The sequence below is a fragment of the Eumetopias jubatus genome, unplaced genomic scaffold, assembly GCF_037043125.1.
Source record: "Eumetopias jubatus isolate StellerSeaLion01/CBP00866 unplaced genomic scaffold, mEumJub1_p1.0 scaffold_1, whole genome shotgun sequence".
NCBI classification, from domain to species: Eukaryota; Metazoa; Chordata; class Mammalia; order Carnivora; family Otariidae; genus Eumetopias; species Eumetopias jubatus.
This window is the reverse complement of record NW_028274807.1, coordinates 79,655,980-79,682,723: the sequence shown is the minus strand read 5'-3', so window position 1 is coordinate 79,682,723 and position 26,744 is coordinate 79,655,980. Positions and strand designations below refer to the sequence as shown.

The following is a 26,744-nucleotide window of genomic DNA, read 5'->3' as shown; positions in this document are numbered from 1 at the left end:
TCAGGGGTCAGTTACAGGTGGATGTAGGGCCACTGCATTGGTCCTAGCTCATGTCCTAGCTCTATGACTTAGATTCCTTTGGGCATCTCTTTTCCCTTTGCATCTCGTCCAGCCCTGAGCCCAGGACTCTGTAAACAGGAAATTTGTAAGGGCTACATTTGCCTGGTGAGCAAGGCTTTTGTTTAGTACCAAGGTCAGGCTTTATTTAAAACCTCACAGAATTGTTGGATGCGAATGCATCAGTGCACCAAGAGTTGCTCGGAAACACAGTGGACTGAGGAAGCATTTATTTGTATCTCTTGGGCATCATCGAAGATGTTCATAGTAAGATTGATCTGGGGAGACACGTTAGTGAACTGAAGCAACGTTCAAAAATGTTAACCTCCGCCAGGTAGAATGCTGGATCAAAATAAGCAAGCTAAATCCCAGGAGGGATTTTAAAAATTGTATTTTATTTAAATCTTAAAAAATTCATTGCAGAACCACAGATGGGACTATAAATAGGAGGTAAGGTAGTGGGCCAAACAGTGGGGACAGGGCTCAGCAGAATTTCCAACAAAAAAGAGCTTGGTGGATCGAGCTGAGTCTCAGATTCATTGATTAAAACAATGTAATTCGGGAGCTGAGAATCAGACTCAGTCGTGGTCTGTGTGAATGGGTGGGCATTTTCAGGAAGCAGAGGAAGATTTTAGGAAGACCTTATTCCCCGGATGTCTACCCTGGTCAGGCCACATGTGGATACTTGAAGAGTCATGGAGGAATGGGTTCAGTTCTGCGCCATATTTTAAAAATGGCATTGACAAACTAGAGCTTGGTCAGAGTGGTTATTTAAGTCTGCCTTGTGAGAAACAGCGTAGAAATTGGGGGAATTTGAGCTTAGAGACAGTCTTGGAATAGATGTGACAGTACCTTCTAAATCTTAAAGGCCTATTTATACAATAGGATCGGTTTTCGACTGGTCAGCTGTCCTGGTTACCTACACGAGGGATGTAGGGAAGCCTGGCCTATTTTGGTCTCACTGCTGGGCTGGGGGAGGGGGAGGGGAAAACAGAATCCTGTTTTGTGCTGAGAATTTCTCTGGCAGACTAGAGGTACCTTTTGTGTGGGAAGGAAGCCCTCTCTATCAATCTCCCCAGTGGTGGAATGGCTGTCTTAAGGGAGACGGTAAACTCTCCATTCCTGTGAGTGTTCACATAGAGCCTGGACATCCATCTGCCAGAGATCTTCTGTGGAAAATCGAATCAGATACTTCTATCGGGACTCACTTCTGTCTACCGATGTTGTCTTCTAAACAGATCTGAAATTTAACCACTTCTTACCATCTGCAATGCTTCTAGACCCTGGTACACGTTACCGTGGTTTCTTCTCTTGTTTATTCCAATAGCCTTCTAACTGGTAACCCTGCCTGAGTCCCTATGGTCTAGTCTCAACACAGCAGCTAGAATGACCCAGTTACACCGAAGTCCTGTCACCTCTTTGCTCAAAACCTTCAACGGTTCACCGTTCCTCAAGAGTAAAAGACAAACTCTTCCAATCACCTCTACGTCCTGCTATGTTCTGCGAACCCTCCCCACAACCACCCCTGGTCATTATTTCTCTGATATCATCTCCTATTACTTCTTATCTGGACCTCCTCACTGTTCTGTTCCATCATTCCCCCTCATTAATCTGCTAACATTCCAAGCACCCCTCAGGCCCGTTGCACTTGTGGTTGCCTCTGCCTGGAAGGTGCCTCCCCTGGATATCCCCATGACTCACTCCCTCACTTCCTTCCAGTCCCTATTCACATGTCTCCTGAGGGAGACCTTCCTTAGCTCTTCTGTCTACACCTGCAGCTCCCCTGAGCCCTTCCTTTCCCTCCTTTATTCTTCTTCCAGCACGCACCTGTCTCTGACACATATCTTGCTATGCTTTGCAGGGCGTGTGCTTGCACTAGCACAAAAGCTTCACGAGGGCATGGATTTGCGTCTGTTGGCTTCGCTGACATAGCCCCAGCGCTCGGAGTAGTGCTTGACGTGTGGCAGACACTCAGTAAACATGTGTTCATCAAATGCTTGAGAGTCTGTGATTCTCTGGTTGTTCTCTGGCATGATGCAACCCACGGCATTGTCATGAGGCTATAGGGATCCCTGAAAGGAGCCCTGGGGTTTAGAGGATGTTGGGATGATTTAGTTGGTCGAGTGGACTTGTTTCCTTCTTTCCCCATAGGTCTGGTGTGACTCCGTCCCATGCCCCTCGACCTCACAGCCTTTCTGTTAAGGAGCGCCATCTCTGCCATTGCCAGCGATGAGTGCGGGGCCTGTCTGATTCTGTTTGCCTTCTCCCCGCCCTGCCTTCTTCCTTTTCCATACCCCCTTTTACTCCATGATCCCTGTCCTATCCCTGCCTATTCCTGAGGGAGAGTGGGGCGGGAGAGGGGGTGTCAGGCTTTCCCAGGTACAATGGGATGGGACCAGGTGCTCAGAGCAGAAAGAACCAGACTCGCTGAGCTAGTGCCCTGGGTAGGAGAGGAAAGCTGGGAAGTTAAACTAGATAAGATACTAAAGCATCTCCCCTTCTGAAATTGTGTGATCCTGGGCTTCTGGAATGAAAAGCTCAGGTGGAGTTCACTCTCTCCCAGGCTGGCCCTATTGGAAGTAGCCGTGGGGGGTTCTACCATGATTTCTGCAACCCATATTGAGACACTGCTATTTCTAAAAAGAGGGAACTGGGAGTTTTCAGACTCTTACTCTACCTGCTTCCCTCTCCCTCAGATTTTCTTAGTTTCAGGAGGGATGTTTGGAATGTGAGCTTACCGCTTGATCCAGGAGACCGTTCTCATCCGAATCATAGAGACGAAACATGACTGCAAGAGACACAGAGGTGTGGCTTGAGGTGTCCTCGGGGCACCAGGCATGGGCTGTGGCTTTGATGCTGCCAGTCTCTAGCTCAGTTCTGTCACTGGGGCGAAGGCCCCTGCAGCCAGCTCACCCACCCTCCAAGGTGCAGAGTCTGACTTCTCACACAGAGGGTGGAAAAAGGGAGGAGAACCCAGCTGTCCGGCTTCTGGACCTGTCTAACCAATAACTCTGTGGCTGATGAGATCCAGGTCATGGTATGGTTCCTGGTAGAGCGTGCATACCTTGAAACATGCTCTAGTGGATTTAGGCAGACTCACATCTTGGCCTTGGCCTACCACCTCCAAGGCATCAAACAAGTCATTTAACTTCATTGGACCATGTTTCTTTATCTGCAAGATGGAGATTACAACAGTTTCTTTCTCCTAGGTTTTTTTTTTTTTTTTAATGAGGATTAATACGTATAGTATAGGACAATTTTTTCTCTGTAATAATTTTAATTGTCCTATATAAGAGATATAAATAAACATACAATGTACTACAAGATATGTATAAAATAAATATATTAATACCTTTAAAATGTTCATAAAAGAAACATGCCAGGTAAGACTACATACATGGTAAATATTTTTGCTGGCCTTTTTAATACTTAGAAAGGTTTTAGGAGAAGATTTTGACAACCTTGTTCTCTTTAAAAAAAGATATCCAGGGAAGTTTAAGTTGATATGTTCTTTCTCTTAACATCCCCATAGCAAGCAAAGAAGTTCAACATCATTTCATTAACCTCAGGATTTAATGCCAGCTATGATCACTGTAAAAATCGACATTGTGACATCTAAATGTTTTTGGCCTCATTAAAGATTTCAGAAAGATTGAGCTTATATGATACAGACTTCTATTTATGTGCCCTACTCCTTAGTCACATGGTGCCTGGAATGGAGAAAGTACTCAACAGATGTTATTTATTGTTACTTTCTTTCATTAACAAACATTTATATGTGGCAATTAATAAGTACAATGCACTGTCCTATGCACTTTATCATTCCTACTTATGGAATCCTCAACAAGGCTATGAAGTAGTTACCATTATAGAAGCTATTGTATTTGTTTTTCTGAAATGTCAACATGCTATCCTTGATGAACATGGATGCAAAAATTCTCACCAAAATACTAGCCAATAGGATTCAACAGTACATTAAAAGGATTATTCACCACGACCAAGTGGGATTTATCCCTGGGCTGCAAGGTTGGTTCAACATACACAAATCAATCAATGTGATACAATACATTAATAAAAGAAAGAACAAGAACCATATGATCCTCTCAAAAGATGCAGAAAAGCATTTGACAAAGTATAGCAGCCTTTCTTGATCAAAACTCTTCAGAGTATAGGGATACAGGGAACATACCTCAATATCATAAAAGCCATCTATGAAAAACCCACAGCGAATATCATTCTCAATGGGGAAAAACCAAGAGCTTTCCCGCTAAGGTCAGGAACATGGCAGGGATGTCCACTATCACCACTGCTATTCAACATAGTATTAGAAGTCCTAGCCACAGCAATCAGACAACAAAAAGAAATCAAAGGCATCCAAATTGGCAAAGAAGAAATCAAACTCTCACTCTTTGCAGATGATATTGATACTTTATATGGAAAACCCAAAAGACTCCACCCCAAAACTGCTAGAACTCATACAGGAATTCAGTAAAGTGGCAGGATATAAAATCAATGCACAGAAATCAGTGGCATTCCTATACACCAACAACAAGACAGAAGAGAGAGAAATTAAGGAGTCGGTCCCATTTACCATTGCACCCGAAACCACAAGATACCTAGGAATAAATCTAACCAAAGAGGCAAAGGATCTGTACTTAGAAAACTATAAAATACTCATGAAAGAAATTGAAGAAGACACAGAGAAATGGAAAAACATTCCATGCTCATGGACTGGAAGAACAAATATTGTGAAGATGTCAGGGCTACCTAGAGCAATCTACACATTTAAGGCAATCTCTATCAAAATACCATCCACTTTTTTCAAAGAAATGGAACAAATAATCCTAAAATTTGTATGGAACCAGAAGAGACCCTGAATAGCCAGAGGAATGTTGAAAAAGAAGAGCAAAGCCGGCGGCATCACAATTCCGGCTTTCAAGCTCTATTACAAAGCTGTCATCATTAAGACAGTATGGTATTGGCACAAAAACAGACACACAGATCAATGGAACAGAAGAGAGAGCCCAGAAATGGACCCTCAACTCTATGGTCAACTAATCTTCAACAAAGCAGGAAAGAATGTCCAATGGAAAAAAGACAGTCTCTTCAACAAATGGTGTTGGGAACATTGGACAGACACATGCAGAAGAATGAAACTGGACCATTTCCTTACACCACACACAAAAATAGACTCCAAATGGTTGAAAGACCTAAACGTGAGATAGGAGTCCATCAAAATCCTAAAGGAGAACACAGGCAGCAACCTCTTCGACCTCAGCTGCAGCAACTTCTTCCTAGAAACATCGCCAAAGGCAAGGGAAGCAAGGGCAAAGATGAACTATTGGGACTTCATCAAGATAAAAAGTTTTTGCACAGCAGAAGAAACAATCCACAAAACCAAAAGACAACCGACAGAATGGGAGACGAAATCTGCAAATGACAGATCAGATAAAGGGCTAGTATCCAAAATCTATAAAGAACTTATCAAGTCAACACCCAAAGAACAAATAATCCAGTCAAGAAATGGGCAGAAGACACGAACAGACATTTTTCCAAAGAAGACATCCAAATGGCCAACAGACACATGAAAAAGTGCCCAACATCGCTCGGCATCAGGGAAATCCAAATCAAAGCCTCAATGAGATACCACCTCACACCAGTCAGAATGGCTAAAATTAACAAGTCAGGAAACGACAGATGTTGGCGGGATGCGGAGAAAGGGGAACCCTCTTACACTGTTGGTGGGAATGCAAGCTGGTGCAGCCACTCTGGAAAAGAATATGGAGGTTCCTCAAACAGTTGAAAATAGAGCTACCATACGATCCAGCAATTGCACTACTGGGTATTTACCCCAAAGATACAAATGTAGGGATCCAAAGGGGTACGTGCACCCCGATGTTTATAGCAGCAGTGTCCACAATAGCCAAACTATGGAAAGAGCCAAGATGTCCACCGACAGATGAATGGATAAAGAAGATGTGGTGTGTGTGTATACACACACACACACACACACACACACACACACACACACACACACAATGGAATATTATGTAGCCATCAACAGGAATGAAATCTTGCCATTTGCAACGACATGGATGGAACTGGAGGGTATTATACTGAGCAAAATAAGTCAATCAGAGAAAGACATGTATCATATGACCTCACTGATATGAGGAATTCTTAATCTCAGGAAATAAACTGAGGGTTGCTGGAGTGGTGGGGGGTGGGAGGAATGGGGTGGCTGGGTGATAGACATTGGGGAGGGTATGTGCTATGGTGAGCACTGTGAATTGTGTAAGACTGATGAATCACAGACCTGTACCTCTGAAACAAATAATACATTATATTAAAAAAAAAAGAAGATAGCAGGAAGGGAAAAATGAAGGGGGAGCAAATCGGAGGGGGAGACGAACCATGAGACACTATGGACTCTAAGACACACACTGAGGTTTCTAGAGGGGAGGGGGGGTGGGTGTATGGGTTAGCCTGGTGGTGGGTATTAAAGAGGGCATGTACTGAATGAAGCCCTGGGTGTTATATGCAAACAACGAATCATGGAACACTTCATCAAAAACTAATGATGTAATGTATGGTGATTAACACAATAAAAAAAATAAAATGTCAACATGAGCCTGACTTGCCAAACAGATGGCTGAATGACAGAAAGGACAGGCCTTTCCACTACTGCTGTTACCAGACCCTGGGCCCGGGCAACTCTCAACATGGAGCTCTCTTGGTCCTACTATGCAAGATCAGTAGAACTATAAAGAAAGCATTCAGTCTATTAGCAGCAATGTCTTGGGCAAGTCATTTACACTTTCTGTGCTTTCTGACACATAAAATGAGAATAATCACATTGACCTTCTAGGATTATTGTGAGGTTAAAATGAGATATACATTTAAAGTGATTAGCAGATAAAAGGTGTTCAATAATGAGAGTTATTGTTAATGTATGAATGATAGGTAGGATTTCAGGCTATGATTTCCAAAAGGATACATAATTGGTTATTAAAAAAGAAAAGTGTAAGTTGTTTTCAATCATTAAAATCAGGGGAGATTTGAATTCATCTGGTTTAATTAAAAAAAAAAAAGATTAAAAACTCTAGAGAACAAACATAACCAAGTTTCCACAACAAAAAAATTACAAGGAAAAAAATAGCAGAAGATTAAAACAGAAGAAACATAAGAAGCAATGGTAATGTATGGAGTACATTTGGATTCTGATTCAAATAAACAATTAAAAATATGTAAGATAATTGGGAAAATGTGAACACTGACTGAATATCTGATATATAAAAGGTGAAATTAAACGAAGTCACTTATGTCAAGGGGTTTTAAAAGGGAGCTGGGAGGCCATTAAGGAGGTAGGCCTCATGCACGTCCTCACTGGGTGGAGCAGTGAACTCTGAATTGGGCCAAACTGCAAATATTCCAAAGACTCAACCCGAACACCTGCAACTTGCTATGTAAAGAGACTTTGCTTAGTGATAACCTCAATCACCAATTATATGCAGTCAAGATTAGTTTTCTGCCATCAACACCAATCAAAATTTTCTGTAAATAACATATACAAGCATTCCCTTTTGTCTTTAAATACCCTTGACTTTTGTTCCCTGAGAGGGGCACTATTTGGGTTGCTGCCCATATCTGTGTTCCCGGAATTGCTATTCTGAGGCCCTAAACGAATGCTTTTGTTCTTACTTTAGCTCTGCCTCCTTTCTCTGTGAACAGGCAATAGTAGGGAATCATTGTCTTTCAATGTGATAATGGTGCTGGGGTTATATTTAAGAAACAGTCGTATTTTAGAGGTACATACTGAAATATTTACAGGTGAAATTATATGATGTCTGGAATTTGCTTCAAAATATTCTGGGGCAGAGGGAATGCATGGGAAGTATTAATAAAACGTGATTGATTATAAGCAGGTAATTACTGAAGGTGGCTGATGGGAAATAGAAGTTCATTGTGCTTTCTACTTTTATCTATATTGGAAATTTTCTGTAACAAAAAGTATTTTTTTAATGCAGTTTCTTTTTATTGCCATTACAAGACTCAGTCTGAGAGCCACTAATATGAAAAAATCTGCCACATCCTCTTGTAATTATGAACAAATACAATGCCTGAAACTCAAAATCCAGCTGAATTTTGGAAATAATTTGACATTTCACTTTTAACATTAGCCCAAAGAAACAGAAATCTGCTATATTTGCCACCAAATTAGCACTTCAGACTTGCAATTGTTAACACCTCAAAACTATGGGGGAGATTTTAAGCTCAGCTAATGAGCGAACTGTTTCATTTTGGTTTTGGCAAGGGTTAACCTTTGCCAGACATTTCCTTGTTAGTATTTAAGCTTTATTGACTGGAATTTTTACTTTTGCTATGATGTGTTTTTTCCCTTAATACCTACTAAGGTCCCAAGAGGGGCCAAAACAATATATCTTTTTTAACAAGGTCCTTTTATCTCCTGTTTTAAAAAGTCTGCCTGTAGGCTCAGGGAGGTGGGGGAGACCATCCCTGCAGTGAGTCTTCTACAAGACTGAAGGCTCTTTCAGCCACTGTGGGCTTTCCTTTCTGCCACCAGCCATTACTCTCTCTCTCTCTGAAGATATGTTTTTGAAACCTATGTTAGGCACATTATGGAACAAAGCTCAACTCCCTCGCTTAACTAGTCCCTTTTCTCTAGAGGCGAAAAAACCTGGGGTGGGGATGGGTGAAGAAATAGAAGTAAGCTTTAACAACATAGAGGTTGATCAAGAAAAAGGAATTCTTCATAAAGAGTTGCTTGGGTACAGAATAAGAGAGGGAAGATAGATGTTGAATATCCTCTCTTGAAAAATAAGGGAAGGTAGGAACTTTTCTGTTGGAGGCTTTTAGGAAGTCCTGCCAGCAAAAGAAGGGAGTCCTGGCCCCCTGTAGAGACTTCTCCCCTTTCCAAATTCTGATTCTTAATAGCAAGGTCTCAGATGCACTTCCTACTCTCCATACAACTGGTAGTGTGTCCCAATGTGATTGCCAAGAAATGTTCAGACCACTGCTGGTGACAGGACAGAAGCACTTTCTCCAAGCAGGTTTCACCAATACCCACAATCCCAGTATGCTTAAAATGAAGGACAAGGTACTAGATCTTCTTCTAGGAAAAAGTTGAAACCCCTTGACAGGGCGGGCACTTACATTCCAGCTTATCCTGAGGTCTCCCCGTCTCCAGCAGGGACAGGTAACACACGACATCCTTCAGGTACACTGTGGGGGATTCTGAGCCTGGAGATGGAGCAACAGGGTTTCCCAGGGGGGCTGCAGCAACCTGTTCTTTGGCTGGCACTTGCTTCTCGGTGATCTTTGATTCTGTGATAGGCAAAAGGAAACCATCCAAAGGCACTTAATGTTTGGTAAATATTAAACCCCTTTTGTTGCTCCATCATTTTCTTGATAGAGGCAAGAATTTTATACAAGTGTCCCCAAAAGTGTTGGTTACTTAAATATGATCAAATCAGTGGGCCTAGAAATCTAGTTTGTGGAGTTCATACTCTCTGAATGGACCTCATTCTGATCCTTCAAGACTCTATAACCTTGTAAGAAATTCACCTATACCCTGTGAATTTTCAGAAAAGATGACAGTGATTTTTAGTAGTATCAATAGCCAACAGGTAAACGTCATTTAGCCTAACTATCTGGGAACACACTCAGTTTGTAGAATTTTGGCTAGGATTCCAAAATCCAGACTATTGGTCATTTACCGATACACGCTTTCACAATTTTCTTCTCAAATACATTTAAAGATAAATAAAAAGATGAATATTCAAAATAGAAAACTGGGATCAACCATCAACGAGTTTCCAGAAACTAGGAAGAATTCTGACTAGCTGCAAGCCATAAGAAAATGCAGAAAGTGGTTTATCATACCACAGAAATAGAGCAAGTTTTTCCTCTGGAGTTTTCCTTCTCTTAGGTAAGAAAATGCTGTCTTTCTTATACTTTTTGTCCTCTAGTTCAGAAACATGAGGTTATTACTAATGAGAAAACTGGGCACCTATATTTTACTGTGTGAATTATACTTTCTTAAGGTACTTTAAGGACCATCTCTCTTCTCCCAGTCTCTCCAGATCCATGCCCATCAGAAATGATCTCTTAATATCCAGGAAGAGGGTGCAACTCATAGAAAACATGGGGAAAAGTAAGAGGAAGACTGAGAGTGGGAAATCCAGGTAGGTGTTGTACCACTCAATAATGGAGTGCTGAAGGCATGGGCAGAGGGAGAGATAGCCCTGATAGTAAAGCCTGCTGGGGAAGGCAATGTTACCAGTACACTTTTTGTTCAGAGAGCCAAAGTGCCATGCAAAGGAAAACAGTTCGTGTCATGCCAGTAGAGCTGTGCCACATGAAAGCCTACTGGTCCTAGGAGTTTGGTTGTGGTCTGAAAAGGCAGTTAACCATGATCCAGATGGACAGTGGGTGAAACAATTGTCTCACCAACATACTGTGTATGCTACAAGGGGCCCTGTAAAGAGACCAAGATGGAGCTTATGAAACAGAGCTGCAAGAAAAGGAAAGGAAGCTCCATCCTGAAGTCTCCAAAAACCAGACCTTTGGAAACAATTTCCTACAGGACAAGGAGGTTGTAAGAAGATATAACCTCTAGGCAGAAAGCCTCATGGGTGAGCAAGCTGAGATAAAAATATAATAGGATGAGATTAAAAAAAGGATAATGAGATGGGGAAATTGCAATAAAAGTATTGTTGCAAATATGCAACAGAAGTATTAAAATCATCACTGGAGGAAAAGTTAGGAAAAAACATAATAACATAGAAGACAAATGTGAGAGATCCTTTGTACTGGATAGCCCATTATACCTCAAGTTATTGTTACCTCCTCAGATTATCCATCCATTAAAATGCTATTACAATCACTTCTATTTTGACTAAATTGGAATAACGATACCAGATTTACCCTTCTATTGAAACAACTAAAAACTGGACAAAAAATATGAAACAATGGTCCATAGGACACTGAATGTGGTAGCACCAAATGGTGATCCCAAGAGATAAAAAACAAATGAGATGATCCCTGTAATTGTCACATTTTACTGTCCAGAAAGAGTTTCTAGGCTGCAGCACAGGGAAGGGGAACCCAGGAAGATCCTGGAAGTCTCTCTGAATTGAGGAGGCGGAGTTCGGAGTCTGGGGAGTCCCAGGTGGCTAGAGTTCACAGAGCAGTGCACCAAAGAGGAGGAAGCTGCACGAGAGAACTCCAGAGATCTACAGAGGGTGTCCTGTGAGTAATCAGTGAAGAGTTTCCCTCAATTACTCAGCCGAGTAACAATTAGCACAGATGTGTGAAGGAGACTACCTGAGGCTAGGGAAAGAATCAGTATTGGAGGGAACAATCCCTGGAACACAGGAATAGTGTCTATTCTCACCAACCAAGGTAGAAAACCCCCATATCTCAAGAAGCATCGGGTAGAGTACTTGGAAGAGTTTTGCTTTGGTAGTTGGGTGAAATTAGTAAATGCCTCTCTGGTCCTGCCTAACAAAGCTTCAAAAGCTTGACCCAAAAAAGGTTACATATTTCCAGGTAACCTAAATGTGCCCCAAAACAAACCTCAAGAATTTTTATAAGAATACAAAAATATCCAATACCCAATGATGTAAAATTTTTAATGTCTGGCATTTAACAAAAAAATGACAGGTATGCAAGAAGAAAATATGAAAAATAATGAGAAAAAGCAATTGACATGGAGCCAGAAATGACACAGATGATACAATAGATAAAAACTTTACAATAATTGTTACAAGTGTATTCCATCTGTCCAAGAAGCTAGAGGAAAGATTGCATATGTTAAGAAGAGACATAAAAGATATATAAAAAATAACCACAACAATTGTCTAGATATGATGTGTGGGAAATGAAAAAATGCACTGAATAGGATTAGCAGTGGATTAGACATTGCAGAAGAAAATATTAGTGAATTTGAAGCACAGCAATAGAAACTATCCAAAAAGACTAAAAAAAAAAGAGTATCATATCAGTTAGCTGTGGGACAACTTCAAATAGACATGTAATTGGAATACTTGAAGAAGAGAGAAAGAAGTAGAAAAAAATTGAAGACATAATGGCTGAAATTTTTCCAAATTTGTTGATATTTGATAAAAGCTATATAATCTCAGGTCCAAGATGCTCAACGAACCCCAAACAGAAGGAACATGAATAAAACTACACCAAGGAACATTATAATCAAGTTGATTAAATCAATGATAAAGGAAAAAAATCATAAAAGAAGCCAGAGGAAAAGAGACACCTTATATAGAGAGAAACAAAGATGAGAATGACTGTAGTTTTCTCACTGGAAAGAAAGCAAGCTGAAAGCTAATGGAACAATATCTTTAAAGTACTAAAGGAAAAAAAAAATCTGTCAACCTAGAATTCTTTTTTTTTTTAAGATTTTATTTATTTATTTGAGACACAGAGATTAAGAGAGAGAGCATGAACGGAGGGGAGGGGCAGAGAGAGAGGGAGAAGCCGACTCCCTTCTGAGCAGGGAGCCCAATTTGGGGCTCAATCCCAGGATCCCGGGATCATGACCTGAGCTGAAGGCAGACGCGTAACTGACTGAGCCACCCAGATGCCCCTGTCAACCTAGAATTCTTTACTCACAGTGAAATATCTTTAGGAAAAAAAGGCAAAATAAAGAATTTTTCCGATATACAAAACTGTATAGAGCGGCAATACAAGAAATGATAAAGAACATCTTTTTAGTAGAATTATACCATACGGAAACCTAGATTTATACACAAGAATAAAGAGTACTAAAACAGGTAACCACATGGGTAAATACAAAAAGTATTTTTATTAGTTAAATCTCTTTAAAAGATAATTAACTACTGAAGCAAAAATAATAACAATGTGGTTGTACAGTTTATAATTTAACATAAATAGAAGTAAAATGTATGATAACAATAGCACAAAGGCCTAGGTGGAAGAAATGGAGGTATACTGAGGTAAATTTCTTTTCTGAAGATTTATTTATTTATTTATTTGACACAGAGAGAGACACAGCACAAGCAGGGGGAGCAGCAGACAGAGGGAGAGGGAGAAGCAGGCTCCCCACCGAGCAGAGAGCCTGAAGTGGGGCTCGATCCCAGGATCCTGGGATCAAGACCTGAGCCGAAGGCAGACACTTAACCAACTGAGCCACCCAGGCGCCCCTATTGCGGTAAATTTTATATAGTATATGCAAACTGGAATAATATTACTTGAACATAGACTGTGATAGTTAAAACAGTCAATAAAATAATATAACAAAGAGTTATAGCTAATAATATTAAAAAGGAGATAAATGAAATCATAAATAATTCAACTAATTAAAAGAAGACAGAGAAAGAGCAAAAGGGAAAGAAAGGACAGACGGGGGAAAAAACAAATAGCAAGATGGTACTTTTAAACCTAATGATATCAATTATCACAGTAAATGTAAATGTTCTAAAATTCTAACTAAAAGGCAGAGATTGTCAGCTTAGATTAAAAAAAGACCCAACCAACTACATGTTTCCTATTTAAAAAAGTCATTTTAAGTATAAAGACACAAATACATTAAAGGAATGGAGGAAGATACCACTGTAACTCTAGTTAACTAGAGTGGCTACCTTAATTATGAATATAATTATAATAAAATAGATTTCAAAGCAAAGAGTATTACCAGGAATACTGGGAGTCATTTCATAATGAAGAGGTCAAATCATCACAAGAACATAATAATCCTAAACATTCTATTCCTTCATGTTTACCTAAAAGGAATGAAAGCTGTCCACATAAAGACGTGTACTAAGAATATTCATGTTTTATATGTAATAGCCCCAAACTGGAAACAACCCAAATGTCCATCAAAAGGAGAATGGATAAACAAATTCTGGAATATCTACCTATATATTGGAATACTAATCAGCATTAAAAATATGTTAATTATTGATACACACAACAACATGGATAAATTTTAAAACTATTATGCTGAGTAAAAGAAGCCACACCAAAAAATGTATATACTGTATGATTCTATGTATAAGGATAGAAAATTCTGTCTAAACTATAGTGACAGCAAGCAGATCAGTGATAATACAGAGATGCAGGTGGTAGTAGGGAGGGTGGGAGAAAGCGATTATAAGGCAACTTTGGAGATGACAGACATCTTCATTATATCGATGTGGTACTGGTTTATAGGTGTATACATATGTAAAAACTTATTAATTGTACACTTTAAACATGCGCAATTCATTTTATGCCAATTATACCTCACCAAAGCTGTTTTAAAACATTATTACAGCCTTTTCCAAAGATCCTTGGATTACCAGAACTATGACTGGATCTTGAACCACTGTTCTAGTCTACACTGAGATGTACTGTTCACCCCAGTCATGGAAATGCTGGGGTGCAGAAGGACTGAGGGGCACATAGTCCTACTAGTGCTTTTCCTCCTCAAGCTGCCTTATGTAAAACACCCCCAACCCATGGCCATCTAAGTACATCCCTCAGGGACCATCAGTAATAATAGACTAACACCCTCTTCCAGATTACAGAAGTTCTGTCTAGGTGCCAAGTCATAAACTCTTTTGCTTGAGGGTTCTTAGGCAGACCTGACTAGTTCCACCTTCTCTCTTAGTCTCTGTATTACTTGTTGCCTTCTAGTTGGGCAGTGTTGCATAGTGGAAAGAATACCAAGCTAGAGGCAGAGGACTGGTTTTCTAGCTCTGGGTTTGTGTTAAATGGTGTGTGATCTTGCACGAGTGGGCTTACTATATTCAACCTCAGATTTTTCATCTGTGGAAAGAGGGACTGGCATTAAAATTGATCTTTACCAAAGTCTTGAATGACAGGAAAAATGTTTGTGAGTTTAATGTTAAGTGAAAAATAAAGCTGTTTCCAAAATTATATGTATAGTCTGATTCCAATTCTGTAAAAAATATATAGAAAAAATCTACAAGGATACGTGTATGCATGCATGTGTGTAACTTCACTGGTAAATTATGGGTGATTTTGTTGTTTCCTTCTTTTTTTGTACTCTTCAAATTTTTTGCAGTGTAACTGTGTTACTTTTATAATTGGGAAAAACTAAGAAACAATTGAAGGACTTTCCTTGAGAGTTCAATATTCCAAGTTGCTGAAACATCTCAAGAGCCTGAGGAACAAAATAAAAACCAGGAGAATAGAGTTCACATCGTTTATCCCATGTAGACCTGGGCATTGAGGGAAGGGTGCATTCAGGATTTCCTAGCTGACATCCTGACAGTGCTAGATTGCTCAAGGCTCTGAACCTATGTCTGGTCTTAGTGAAAGCCCCTCTCTGCTGTGCCTATGGACCCAACCGTTTACCTACCTGGTTCTGGAAATGAATAACTTGAACTGGGTTGTTCTAGATCTTAGCTTGGAGATTGCTCTCATAGGCCTAAATAGGCCATAGCAAATGAGAATCTCGTTTCCTCTGGCTTCTGCTTGGGCGACAGGAAAAGGTTGGGATTTTTAACAGATGGCTGATCTAAGGTGATACCAGAATTTGGCTCTTCCTTATTGGCAGAGGCCCCTCTCTGTGGTATCCGTCTGTCCCTACATTCCTGTCTCTGGTGAACAGGGGCATCTAATTAAGACATCCATGGAAGGTGGCCTAACAGGAAAAGGATTCTCTACTTTAGATTTCAAGTCACAAAAGATGAAAAAATGCTATATACCTCCCTGGGCCAATACTCAGATCATTACCCTTTTATTATCTGACCACAGGAAACTGATATCCTCCAGACACAAGGAATATGGGACATCACAAATCACTCCTCCAGGAGGAAGTCTCTAGAAGTTGCTCTCAGACCCAGAATGATACAAATGTTGCAAATAAACATGGTGGTCAAATACACCAGCCAAGTGCCATTATCAACATCGATTACCTTTTCTCAAATATCATGTAATGACAGCATCCCCAATAAATCCTTCCTTGGTTACTCAGAAATTTCAGCCACTAAAACAAGTCCTACCCAGACAATTTGGAACCTCAGGGAATGAAGTACAATTTCTCTCATGTTCCTCTTGAAATTCCAGATACTTGGACTAAGAAAGTCTCTGGGTAAAGAATCTGGGTCCAAATGCTTGTCATGGTTGGATTTTCTTGCTCAGAGTTTAGAATCTCAAGGTTCCCAATTTTAGAATCTCAAGGTTCCCAATTTCACCCTTCTCTTCCTATTATGAGAATACTTTAAGTCATAACATGCTTCTGCTATTCCACATATGATTTAAGATTTATTTATAACTTAAATCCATTTACCCAAGGGGCCATGGACCTAGGATGGGTGGGTGGATGCTGGGAAGGGCAGGTGGGTGAGACATACTTTGTAGAGTCTTGCCTTGATGATGCCTCTGAAGGCCTCAGAAAGGCACTGAGGCTCGTAATCCTTGCTTCGTGGAGCTCTATGAGAAGCTTGAAATTTGCTGAGCTTTTGGTCCAGAGGCAACTTTCCTTTCCCAACTGTGCTCTGCTTTTCACCAACCGTAAATTTTTTATCTCACCAGTCCTTCAGTTACACCCTGAAAACTCTATAATCCTTCCAGTTGCCCTTTTTTGCCATGACTAGAAAAAGGATTAGAACTACATCTAGTACCAACTTGAAGATATTCTCTCATCCTTCCAGGTCCCTGGCAAATAGATGAAAATAATGTTAACTGCTTCACCTTGCTCCTCCTCCTGACTTATTAAACCGGTGCATGTAAATACCTCCAATTCTCCCAACCATGCCTTTGTGCTATTGTTCTACATTTCACTCCTACTTATGTTAGAAACTGCACAGCACAATGTCATTTTTTTGCTTCGATAGTTAATTGCCTTTCAAAGAGATTTAGCTAATAAGAAAAATATTCTTTGTATTTCCCCATGTGGTTATCAGTTTCAGCACTCTTCATTCTTGTATGTAAACCCAGGTTTCCATATGGTATAGTTCTACTAAAAAGATTCCCTTTACCATTTCTTGTAGTGCAGCTCTGTAAGTTTTGTCCCATCTGAGCTCACTCTTACCTTTTTGCCCTACTCACCTTCAACCATCCACAGGCAGAGTCATCTGAATCTCAGCCCTAGAGCCACCTCTTTATGTACATGATCTGCCTGTCTCTGCCTCTGCATCTCTCTCTCTCTCTCTCTCTCTCTCTCACACACACACACACACGCACACACACACTCACTCAAACCCCCATCATATGCTTTCTCCCGAGAAGGTTCCCCTTCTCCCCTTTCTGGCCAGGCAGCCCCATCAGAAGTAAATAGCTAATGAGCTGCCCTGTTTCAGGGCAAATGAAGCAAGAGCCTGATCAAACCTCAGAATCCCAGCACATTTGAGCGGTAGAGGCCCCAAAGGCGGAGGCAGACAAGATCTGCTTAAAGGACATACAATGACATGGAGACAAACTGCTGGTTAGATTTACCCCTCCTCCCAAAGATGGGGTATTCTCCACTGCACCCCACCCCGCAAATCTAGTATTATAAAGACTTACCTGTATCAGGGGCACAGGCCTCATCTGCTTTGGCAGCATTATCCACATTCTGTATGGTGGTATCTGGGGAGTAAAAAGAAGGTTTGAGGACCAGCCCATGTTCTCTAGCTTGTTAGAGAGACAGGTAGGGAACCTCCCTATGGGGTCTGGATCACTTGAGTTGTGTGTCTCTGAGTGTCAGCTGGGTTTATGCTGACTTATTGGGGTTGGCTGTGTCTCCCTCATTACAGCCCAAGCTTCAAGAAGACAGTGACCACACCTTACCCTTTCTCTGCCACTCCTGGGCTCATTCCAGCCTGCGTACATGACCTGAAGGTGCTCCCTCCAAAGGCTTCTTGCAGTCTTTGCGGAAGGTTCTCTTCCCCCGCCATACATTTGTTTGGGCTTCCTCTCCTCTCCATTGTCCCCTCTGATCCCGAGGGCAGGAATTTTGCCCCTCTTTATTCCTCTGAGAGAGCCATCAGACAGGGCTTCCTGTGAGGCCCTATGGGGAAAGGAGTCCTGGTGTCCTGATCCCCATTCCCACCCCATAAGGAAGTTACTATGCACAGGGGACCCCCTAGCAATGCAGCTGTGCCTGTGGCAAATGCATCAGAGCTACAAAATCTCCTTTCTATCTTGGGTAACACTGGTCTACATACCTGGGCCACTGGCCTCATTGCTGGCCCCATCCATTGGGTGGTCAGGGGTCTCCCGCCCGGGCTTCTGGCTGAAGGCCAGGAAGAGGTGTGTGCTCAGTGGCTGAGGAAGGTCCACCTCCAGGTATGCCCTCATGAACAGCTTGAAGACATCGTAGCTAATTGGCTGAGAAGAAACAAAGAGGACAGAGAAACTGGGGAGGGGGCAGGCAGGCGAGAGAAATGAAAGGGAAGCAGAAGGAAGTGTGGGACTTGGTGGGTGCAGGAATGAAAAGGCCAGGAAGTGAGGGAGAACAGCAAGCACAAGGAGCAGGGGACAGGATGCAAGAAAGAGACGACACTGGTCGTTGCACGTTGCGGTTTGCCAGAAGCTTCTGTAATAAGAGGTGTCCAAAACTAGGTAGAAAGGGGGTGATGGGGAACGAGCATTGGGAGTGGAGGCCACAGAGGAGGGCTCTGCCTGAGTCAAGGCCCACAAGCCAGACTGCTCTCTAATGAGCAGGATTTGATCCGTGCCCTGGAATCTTAGTGAAGATGAAGAAGGACGTAGTGGAAAACACGATGGAAAGATGGTTCTTCTGTGGTGTCTCCGTTTTCTGCTTGTGCTGTGAGGGATGTGATTCTTGAGTGTTCAGGTCTCAGAAAATAGGAAAAGACAGGCTCCATCCTTCATACTTTCATAACTGATCTTCCTTGGATGAACCTCAAGAGAACAGGAGAGGGTATGTGTCTGGCTCAGCTGCTCTCGAAACATGTCCTTGTGAAGGTTTTAGGCACTGGGAGAAGAGCAGGAAGCCAAGGACAGAAGGTAGAATCAAGAAACATGCCAAAAACTAGAACCTCTCCCTGCTGTATCTCTCCCACTACTGCCTGGCTTCTGGTCCCGGGCTGGGAGCAACCATGCCAGAAAGGGCTGCTGTACTCAGCAAACACTCAACAAAGACGGTTTGCAGTGAGTCATCACTGGCTCATGCTCTGATGGCATCAGATTCTTCATCAAATCAGCAGATGCTCCTGGAAATCACTGAGGAAGCTCTACTCTAAGATCTGCTGTGAAGGCTTTTGTAAATAATAACAGCCATGAGAATAAAATCCCTTTTTGGGAGCCTACTTTGCTCTCCTTCCAAAATGTTGGTAGCATTTAACCCCTTGTCTCTTCTAGAAAATCTGGGAGCCTTCCCAGAACCATGAGCTGGCTTAAATATATACAATAAGGTCTGGGATACAAAGTTTGGGCCCTAAAAACAAGCGATGCCCTCTTGACCCCATTGGGAAGGAGCTCACAAGGCAGTTTCTACTTGCTCCAGGCTGTCCTTTGCAGAGTGGAGGAAGCCCGATTTGGTTGGACAGAGGATAATGCAGGCTCCTAGAAGATTAAGGGATCTCTAAGCAAATGGTGGATTCATATTTCTTGTGATAACTACCACCAATCTGTCTTTATCTCACTGTCTTTTCTGCCCCTGGATCTCTGTGTTTCTCTTTCTGACCCTGTCTCCACAGCCTCATCACCCAAATGTTCTTCCCCACACATCCTCCTCTTTTTTACCAGTCTGCAAGAGCAAAATCTTTTCCTCCTACTTTCCAAGTGGAACCTACCCACTATGACCCTTGATTCCACCCTCCCTCCATCTGAAGGCATCTCCCAGCATCTGCTTCTCTATCTGCAAGCATGTTCAAAGTCACTGTTCCAAAGAAATGGCTGGATACTCGAGTTACTAGCCTGTCCTTCTTCCCTTCCCCTTCTGTGTTCCCTGGCCAGACCCCACTAGCCTGTTACCACTTTAGCCCCATTCAGTCTGGGTTCTAGCCCATCACCTCTGAACCCACTCTCTTGAAAGTCATCAATTCAGTTGTCTCTTTTCTGACTTGCTCATCTTTGGCTTCTCTGTTGCATTCCATCCTCTCTTCTTGAACTTTCTGTTTTCCATGTTGTTGTGCTATTTTGGTTTTCTTCATTCTCTACTTTGATTTGACTATTTGCTGATGGCACTGTTATATTTTAAAAGGCTCTTTTTGCATTGTCTTTTCCTTCACACTATTTAAATTGATAAGCACTGTTTACAATGTACAATTGACTCTTGAACAACATGGGTTTGAACTGTACAAGCCCATTTACTTGTGGAAATTTTCAATACAAGTAAATGTACAGTACAGTACAGTACTGTCAATGTATTTTCTCTTCCTTATGATTTCCTTAATGACATTTTCCTTTCTCTGGCTTCCTTTATTGTATAATATAGTACAGTATATACAATACATATAACACATAAAATATGTGTTAAACAACTGTTTATGTTAAAAGTAAGGCTTCCAGTCAACAGTAGGATATTAGTAATTAAGCTTTTGGGGGGTCAAAAGTTTTATGTGGATTTCTGACTGCGTCAGGGGTCAGCGATCCTAACCCCCATGTTACTCAAGGGTCAACAGTAGTTTCGAGCCCCAAAGTGTCCCATTAATCTTATCAAATTGAGAACTATCAGCAGAAAATATTTCTGGAAAACAGACTGTACTAAATGATTTTTAAAAAGAGCAAGTTTGGTTAAACCAAGTCTAATATAACGCTCTTCAAAAACCAAAGTTGACAGATCGTCAAACCAGAGCAGTGTGGGATTCAGGGGCCCTTGTGACTGGTCTCAGCTCCACCCCGTTTCCCCCTCTTTGTGAACCTCAGTTTCTTCTTCAGCAGATGCTGAGTGGTGAATGAGAAAATCTCAAATTCTCAGCTTCTGTTAGCTCCCTCCCTCAACCAGCTCCTCTTCCCGACCCTGCAGTTTCTGCTAACACTGACAATACCAGGCTCCGTTTTGAACTCCCAGTCATCAGAGACCAGGTGTTGTCCCTTCCTTTTATTCACTGTTCTTTTGCCACGTCTGTCACCTCCAGGTCTTTTCTGTGTGTACACTGTCCAGCTGCCTCCACCTGGATGAGAAGCTATGGAGGCCCAGTGTCCCCTGGTTTCAGATTTCTGTTCTGTACCTCCGACCTGGACCACTGCAATACTTCTCGATGTGCCTCCCCCTGCATCTGTCAGTCCTCCCATCTCATCCATCCTTGCCAGATTGATCTTCCCAAAGCACAATTCTGAACAGATTGCTTCCCTACTCACAAACTTTCCATGCCTTCTAATTGCCCATGGGAGAGGTGAGATCAGTTTTAAATCATATGCCCCTCTATAACATTGTGAGCATGCATTCACATTTATCTTTACTTATAAATTGTATACATGTACTGTGCTCCTCTATTATACACTATAAAACATACACAAGAGAAGAAATTAGAAAATAGAAGAAAGATGAGATAAAAATCAATGTGAATAATGAATCATGGAACACTACATCAAAAACTAATGATGTAATGTATGGTGATTAACATAACATAATAAAAAAAATCAATGTGCAGGGTCTAAAAGGTCTAATTTGCAGTGTTCCCACACACCAGGCGATCATCCTGTGTACTCCTTGAGTCCTCTGGGATTCACAGCCCTCCCATAATCCCACTCCAACCTAGATTTATAACTACTTCAAGCTCTGAGATCATTCTGGTCTTTTCTCCTTTTATTACCTATGTGTACCTCTACCCTGTGTCCACACTGATCTCCATGTTCTTTCCTGGTCAAACCTCCATGCATATCTCATAAACTGCTTCCTTCTCTACCTGTTAAAATTCTAGCTATCCTTTAAGGTCCAGCTCTGATGTCACCTCCTCCAGGAAGCCTAGTATGATCTCTGTACCTGAATTTCTGTACTTTTCCACTTCGATTCATGTCCTATGACACTTTTATCAGCTGCCCTCTTATTAATACAGAGTTGTTTATGATAAATATATCCTTAGTTCCTCAACTACATCTAGAGATCTGGGAAGGTAGTGAAATATCCTATTTTATCTAAGCAACCCCCCCCACCACCACATATGACCGTGTTTCCTGATAGGTATTTTAGAGGCTGTGGGGTTTCTTTGTTGTACACTTGGCTGTCATCAATTACTGTAGGGTCTATTCAGTCATTATATATGTACTGAACCTCCTATGTACAAGAAACACCTTGGGGAACACACCTTGACATACACAGAGGTCTATACCTTCAAGAGACTCAGGTGTTGAAATAATTCCAATACAGGATCAATAATGGTGAGTACAGGAAAAATACTGAAAAACTATTATGAGAACTTAGAAAACGATGATTAGAACCCATGTCCAACCATTCATGACCCTATTCAGGGGAAGCGGATGGCATAGAATAAGCCCAGAAACAAAGGTCATTCACACCAGAAGAGCCCAGACCTCCGCCTGTCACTGAGGTTCTGAAAGTTCAGTCACTTGCCCAGCCATCAAGCAGCAGAGTAAAACCAGAAGCCTGATCTTCTGACTCCCAGTCCAGTGCTCCAGCTCCCGTGTCTGTTCCAGGTCCCAGTGCTAACATATGGCTCCCTGTCACTCTCTACAAGGACCTCAAGTACAGTATGCAAAAAAATGTGACTGTGCCACTCTCAGAGTTATATCTGAGTTATGAGAGAGTCATTCTTTATGAGCACAAGCCAGGCTCAGAGGAGCTGTTAGTGAATGTGGGTAGAAAGTGGTTTACTATGCCCAAACCAGATAAACAAACACTATGAGACACGCTGAGCCATGTCTTTGCTCTGGAATAACATGCTAGGCACCGTCATGATGCAGGCCTGTTTTTTCCCAGAAACTGCCACTTTCATAAAGGAACTGACTGGGCAATTGCTGTTTCTGCAATCTGTTTCAAGTGCGAATTCTTGCACAGGTCAAGAAGGGAGGGGAACCAGATGGACAGCTTACTGTGTATAGGGCAGTTTAAATACATGATCTCATTTAAGTCTTAAAAGAACAGTGTGAGGTGTGACTATTACTGCCATTTGGTGGATGAAAAAAATTCTGAAAACATGAATAACTTGCTCAGAGTCATAAAGCAAGTGGCAGAGCTGGTGGGCTCTGTGCTTAGATGTGTTTGAGTCTAAGATCATAAGACCACCAAGCCACCTTGCCCCTTTTGCTCCACTGTGTTCTGCTTCACTTTCTGGCTGTTGTCTGCTGTACTTGGTTCTCCAGAGAATCACTCAGCACTGATGGGCAGAGGCCTGCTTGTCACGGCCAGATGCACTTGTATTCCTGGCCTCGCTTTCCTAGCTAGTTGCCCCTTCCCACAACTAACTCATTCTTCCTTGAGACATTTTAGCAGCAGTAAGCCATCAAGCTCAAGAGAAATTAAATTCTTTTTGTTTCCCCAACCATGTGCGGGGACATTACACCTACTAGAAGCCAGCCACACTGTGAGAGAGAATACAATCAGAGTGAAAGAGCTTCCCTGGGATACGGCAGTGCCAGGCGTACAAAGAGTGGGGGCCAGTCTGATGGAGGTGGGGGTGGCAGCAGGCTCGTAACAGCCAAGCTGCTCTCTGCTTCTGAAAGCTCCCGAGGCCTTCACACCCTCAGTGACCCTGACCAAATTGTTCCCCTCCTACTCTTCAGCCTCAGGACTGATGGGCTGATTAGCAGCCCCCACCCTTCTTTGTTCCTGTGTTTTTGGACCTGGGGGTGGGGAGGTGGGAGGGGCAGGGAGTCCTTTGCTGGCTCCGCCATCTTCTCTGCATGGCTTCTCCTCAGGAATGTTCTTTGAAATGGTTCATTCTCAGTCTGGCTCTGTATGGGCAACCTTCCTCCTGCTTCATTCTCCTGAGGATTGGTGCATTTGATCCAAAGCCCCTGCTCAGGTAAACCCTGAGGACATGTGCTTTGTTGGTTCGCTGACAGTGCCCAGGAGCAGAGTTGACTCAAGGGTTGTTGAAAGGATGACAATACGAATAAATAAATGACCTGTCTTGTCCCAAGTTTGTCCTGCTGATCATTTTTCTGCCGTTAACCCTCATGAAAGGACCCAGGAGCAGGGAAAAGGAAGTTGAGTTTTAAACATTCTGAGGAAAGGAGCCAGAAGGGGAATAATAGTGGGTACCATTTTTAAAGTGTACTATACATTTTAAAAAATTATCTCATTCCATCCACTCATCTGCAAACTTCCATGTCTTTGTTTGTTGTTATCTTCAGGTCAACGATAAGGCAAGTGAGGCTCATAAAGGTGAAATATTTCAGGCCACATTGCTGGCTGGCAGCAAAGGTAGAAGTCTAACCTAAGGCCATGTAACTCCAGAGCCTGCCAATAGGAAGTAAGTTCTGGAGGGCAAGAACGGTGCTTCTTCACCTTTATACCTTCCACAGTGCCTGGATGTTCAAGAAACATTAGATGACTTGAATCTGAAAGTAGTGGATGTCTTGCATTCATTTATTCAACCAACAAATATTTCTTGAGTGCCTGCTATGAGTCAGATTACTCCTCTGGGCATGGGGGATGCCGAAATGCACAAATATATAGCAGGACAGATGGTGAGGAATACTAAAGAGGACAATAAGGCAGAATAGAGGGACAAGAAGCATCAGGAAAGAGGGCTTAAGATTTTAAATAGAGAAGGTGACATTCACTGAGAAGGTGATTTGAGCAAACGCCTGAAAGAGATGAGGAAATAACAATGTGGATATATGTGGGAGAAACAGTCTAGGAAGAGGCAAAAGCAAATGCAAAGGTACTGAGGTTAGAGAAACCTTGGCTTGTTTGACAGCATCGAGAAGGCTAATAATAGCTGGAAAGGAATGAGGAGGAGAGTAGCAAGAGATGAGGTTAGAGAGTAGAGGGACGTACAGATGGTAATGACCTTGATTTTAACTCTGAGTAGGGGGTGGGGGAACCATGAAGGGATTGTAGAGCAGAGCAATGACATGATCTGACCTAAGTTTTAACAGATTGCTCAGGATGAGCATGAAGAATAGACTTTAAAGATCAAGAGCAGAAACAAGGAGCCCAGTTAGGTGACTATTACAATAATCTGGGCAAAATATGGTGGTGCCTCAGGTAAGGGTGGAAGCGGTGCCTGTGGTAAGATGTGACTAGATTCCGGATATATTCTGAAGGTTGAGGTGGCAGGGTTTGCTGATGAATTGGATGTGGGATGTGAGAGGGAAAACTCAATGATGACTCCATAGTTTTAGACTGAAGAACTTGAAGAATGGAGTTGTCATTTACTGAAATGGGGAAGACTGCTGGAAAAACAGGTTTTACAGGTGAAGATCAAAGGGCTCAGTTTAGCTCATGTTAAGTTTGAGATCGCGACTTGATTTTTTAGTGAAAATGTCAAGTTAGAGGGATGAAAGGAGAATCAGGAGAGTGCAGTGTCCTGAAATCCAAGTGAAGTCAGTAGAGGAGGATCTGACAAACTGTGTCCAATGCTGTTGAGTAAAATGCCTATTGAGTTTAGCTACATGGAGATCCTTGGCTATCTTCACCAGTGGTTTTAGTAGAGAAGTGGGGGTTACGCTCTGATTGAGGGCTTTCAACAAAGAGGGAAGAAGAGAAATTAGAGGCAATGACTATAGACAAATTGTTTGCACAGTTTTGCTATAAGGACAGGAAAGAAATGAGGTAACTGGAAAACTAGAGTCAGGAGAACAACTTTAATATAAGACAAATAACTATATGTTAATATGTTGATGAGAAAAACCTAACAAATAGTGGAAAGCTGATGTGAAGGAGATATATATACAGAGAGAGCAATGCCTGTCAATAGACTAGAAGAGGATGGAAAGGAGTGCATACCTGGAGGGGCTGAACTTACTAGGAACATGGAGAGCTCATTCCTAGTTACAGGAAAGAAGGTACAGAGGTGGGTGAGGATCTTGTGGAAGATCTCTTCTGATTGTTTCTATTTTCTCAGTGAAGTAGAAAGCATGGTTGATAACTGAGAATGAGGACAGGAAAAGGGAAAGATTTGAAGAGAGAGAGGAAGGTATGATGTAGTCTTCTAGGACAGTGAGAGAATCATTAAACTTGGCAAACATAAATGGCTCATTTGAGACTTAGAGGAGAAAATATGTTGAGAAACGAGTTCTTTAAAATGAGCTAAACTTTTAGAAGTGGAACAAATTATGGAAAAGCTAGAATATAGGGCTTTTAAAGGTTTGAAATGGAAACGTTCTTACCTCGTGTGGGTCATATTGTTTGATGCTCCCACCCTCATTAAACTCAGCCAAGACATCCTTTATCTTCTTGGAAGAATCTGGAGAGACATAATGCACATGTGAAATACTGGTGAACAGCTAATGGTAGCTGGGCCAAGTAAATTCTCCCTGTCTAACCTTGGTTATGATGGAGCAACTCCTCATTCCCAGGGCTATGTGGAAAAATGTCACTCTTATCTGCCCTTCTGCCCTCTTATTTCCTTTTTTCAGTATAGTCTCTCTCCTGCTGTATGAACTCTCTTTCTAAAACACAAATGTGATCTGATCGTGTTCCTACTCAGTACACTTCAATGGCTCTCTGTTTTCCCGGGATAAAGCTTAATTCCCTTAGCTTGGTATGTAAGTACGTGGTGATTTGACCTAGCCCATTCCTTATCTCTTACTTTAGCCTACCACTCACCCCACTTTTCAGCCACATCAAATCACATTTCCACAAGTCCCTGAATATACTG

At 41.9% G+C, this 26,744-nt stretch overlaps 1 protein-coding gene across 7 annotated transcripts in view; it reads right to left on the bottom strand.

The window, feature by feature from the left end:
• DGKG (diacylglycerol kinase gamma) overlaps positions 1–26,744 on the bottom strand; it is a 211,295-nt gene that overhangs the window by 134,402 nt on the left and 50,149 nt on the right. For all 7 annotated transcript variants that reach the window (XM_088025108.1, XM_088025111.1, XM_088025117.1 and 4 more), the window contains exons 3-7: positions 26,254–26,330; positions 18,213–18,375; positions 17,572–17,634; positions 9,232–9,402; positions 2,796–2,845 (exon numbers count right to left, since the gene is read on the bottom strand). In XM_088025108.1, coding sequence (XP_087881234.1) covers positions 2,796–2,845; positions 9,232–9,402; positions 17,572–17,634; positions 18,213–18,375; positions 26,254–26,330 — 524 coding nt within the window. The remainder of the gene's footprint in view (positions 1–2,795; positions 2,846–9,231; positions 9,403–17,571; positions 17,635–18,212; positions 18,376–26,253; positions 26,331–26,744) is intronic.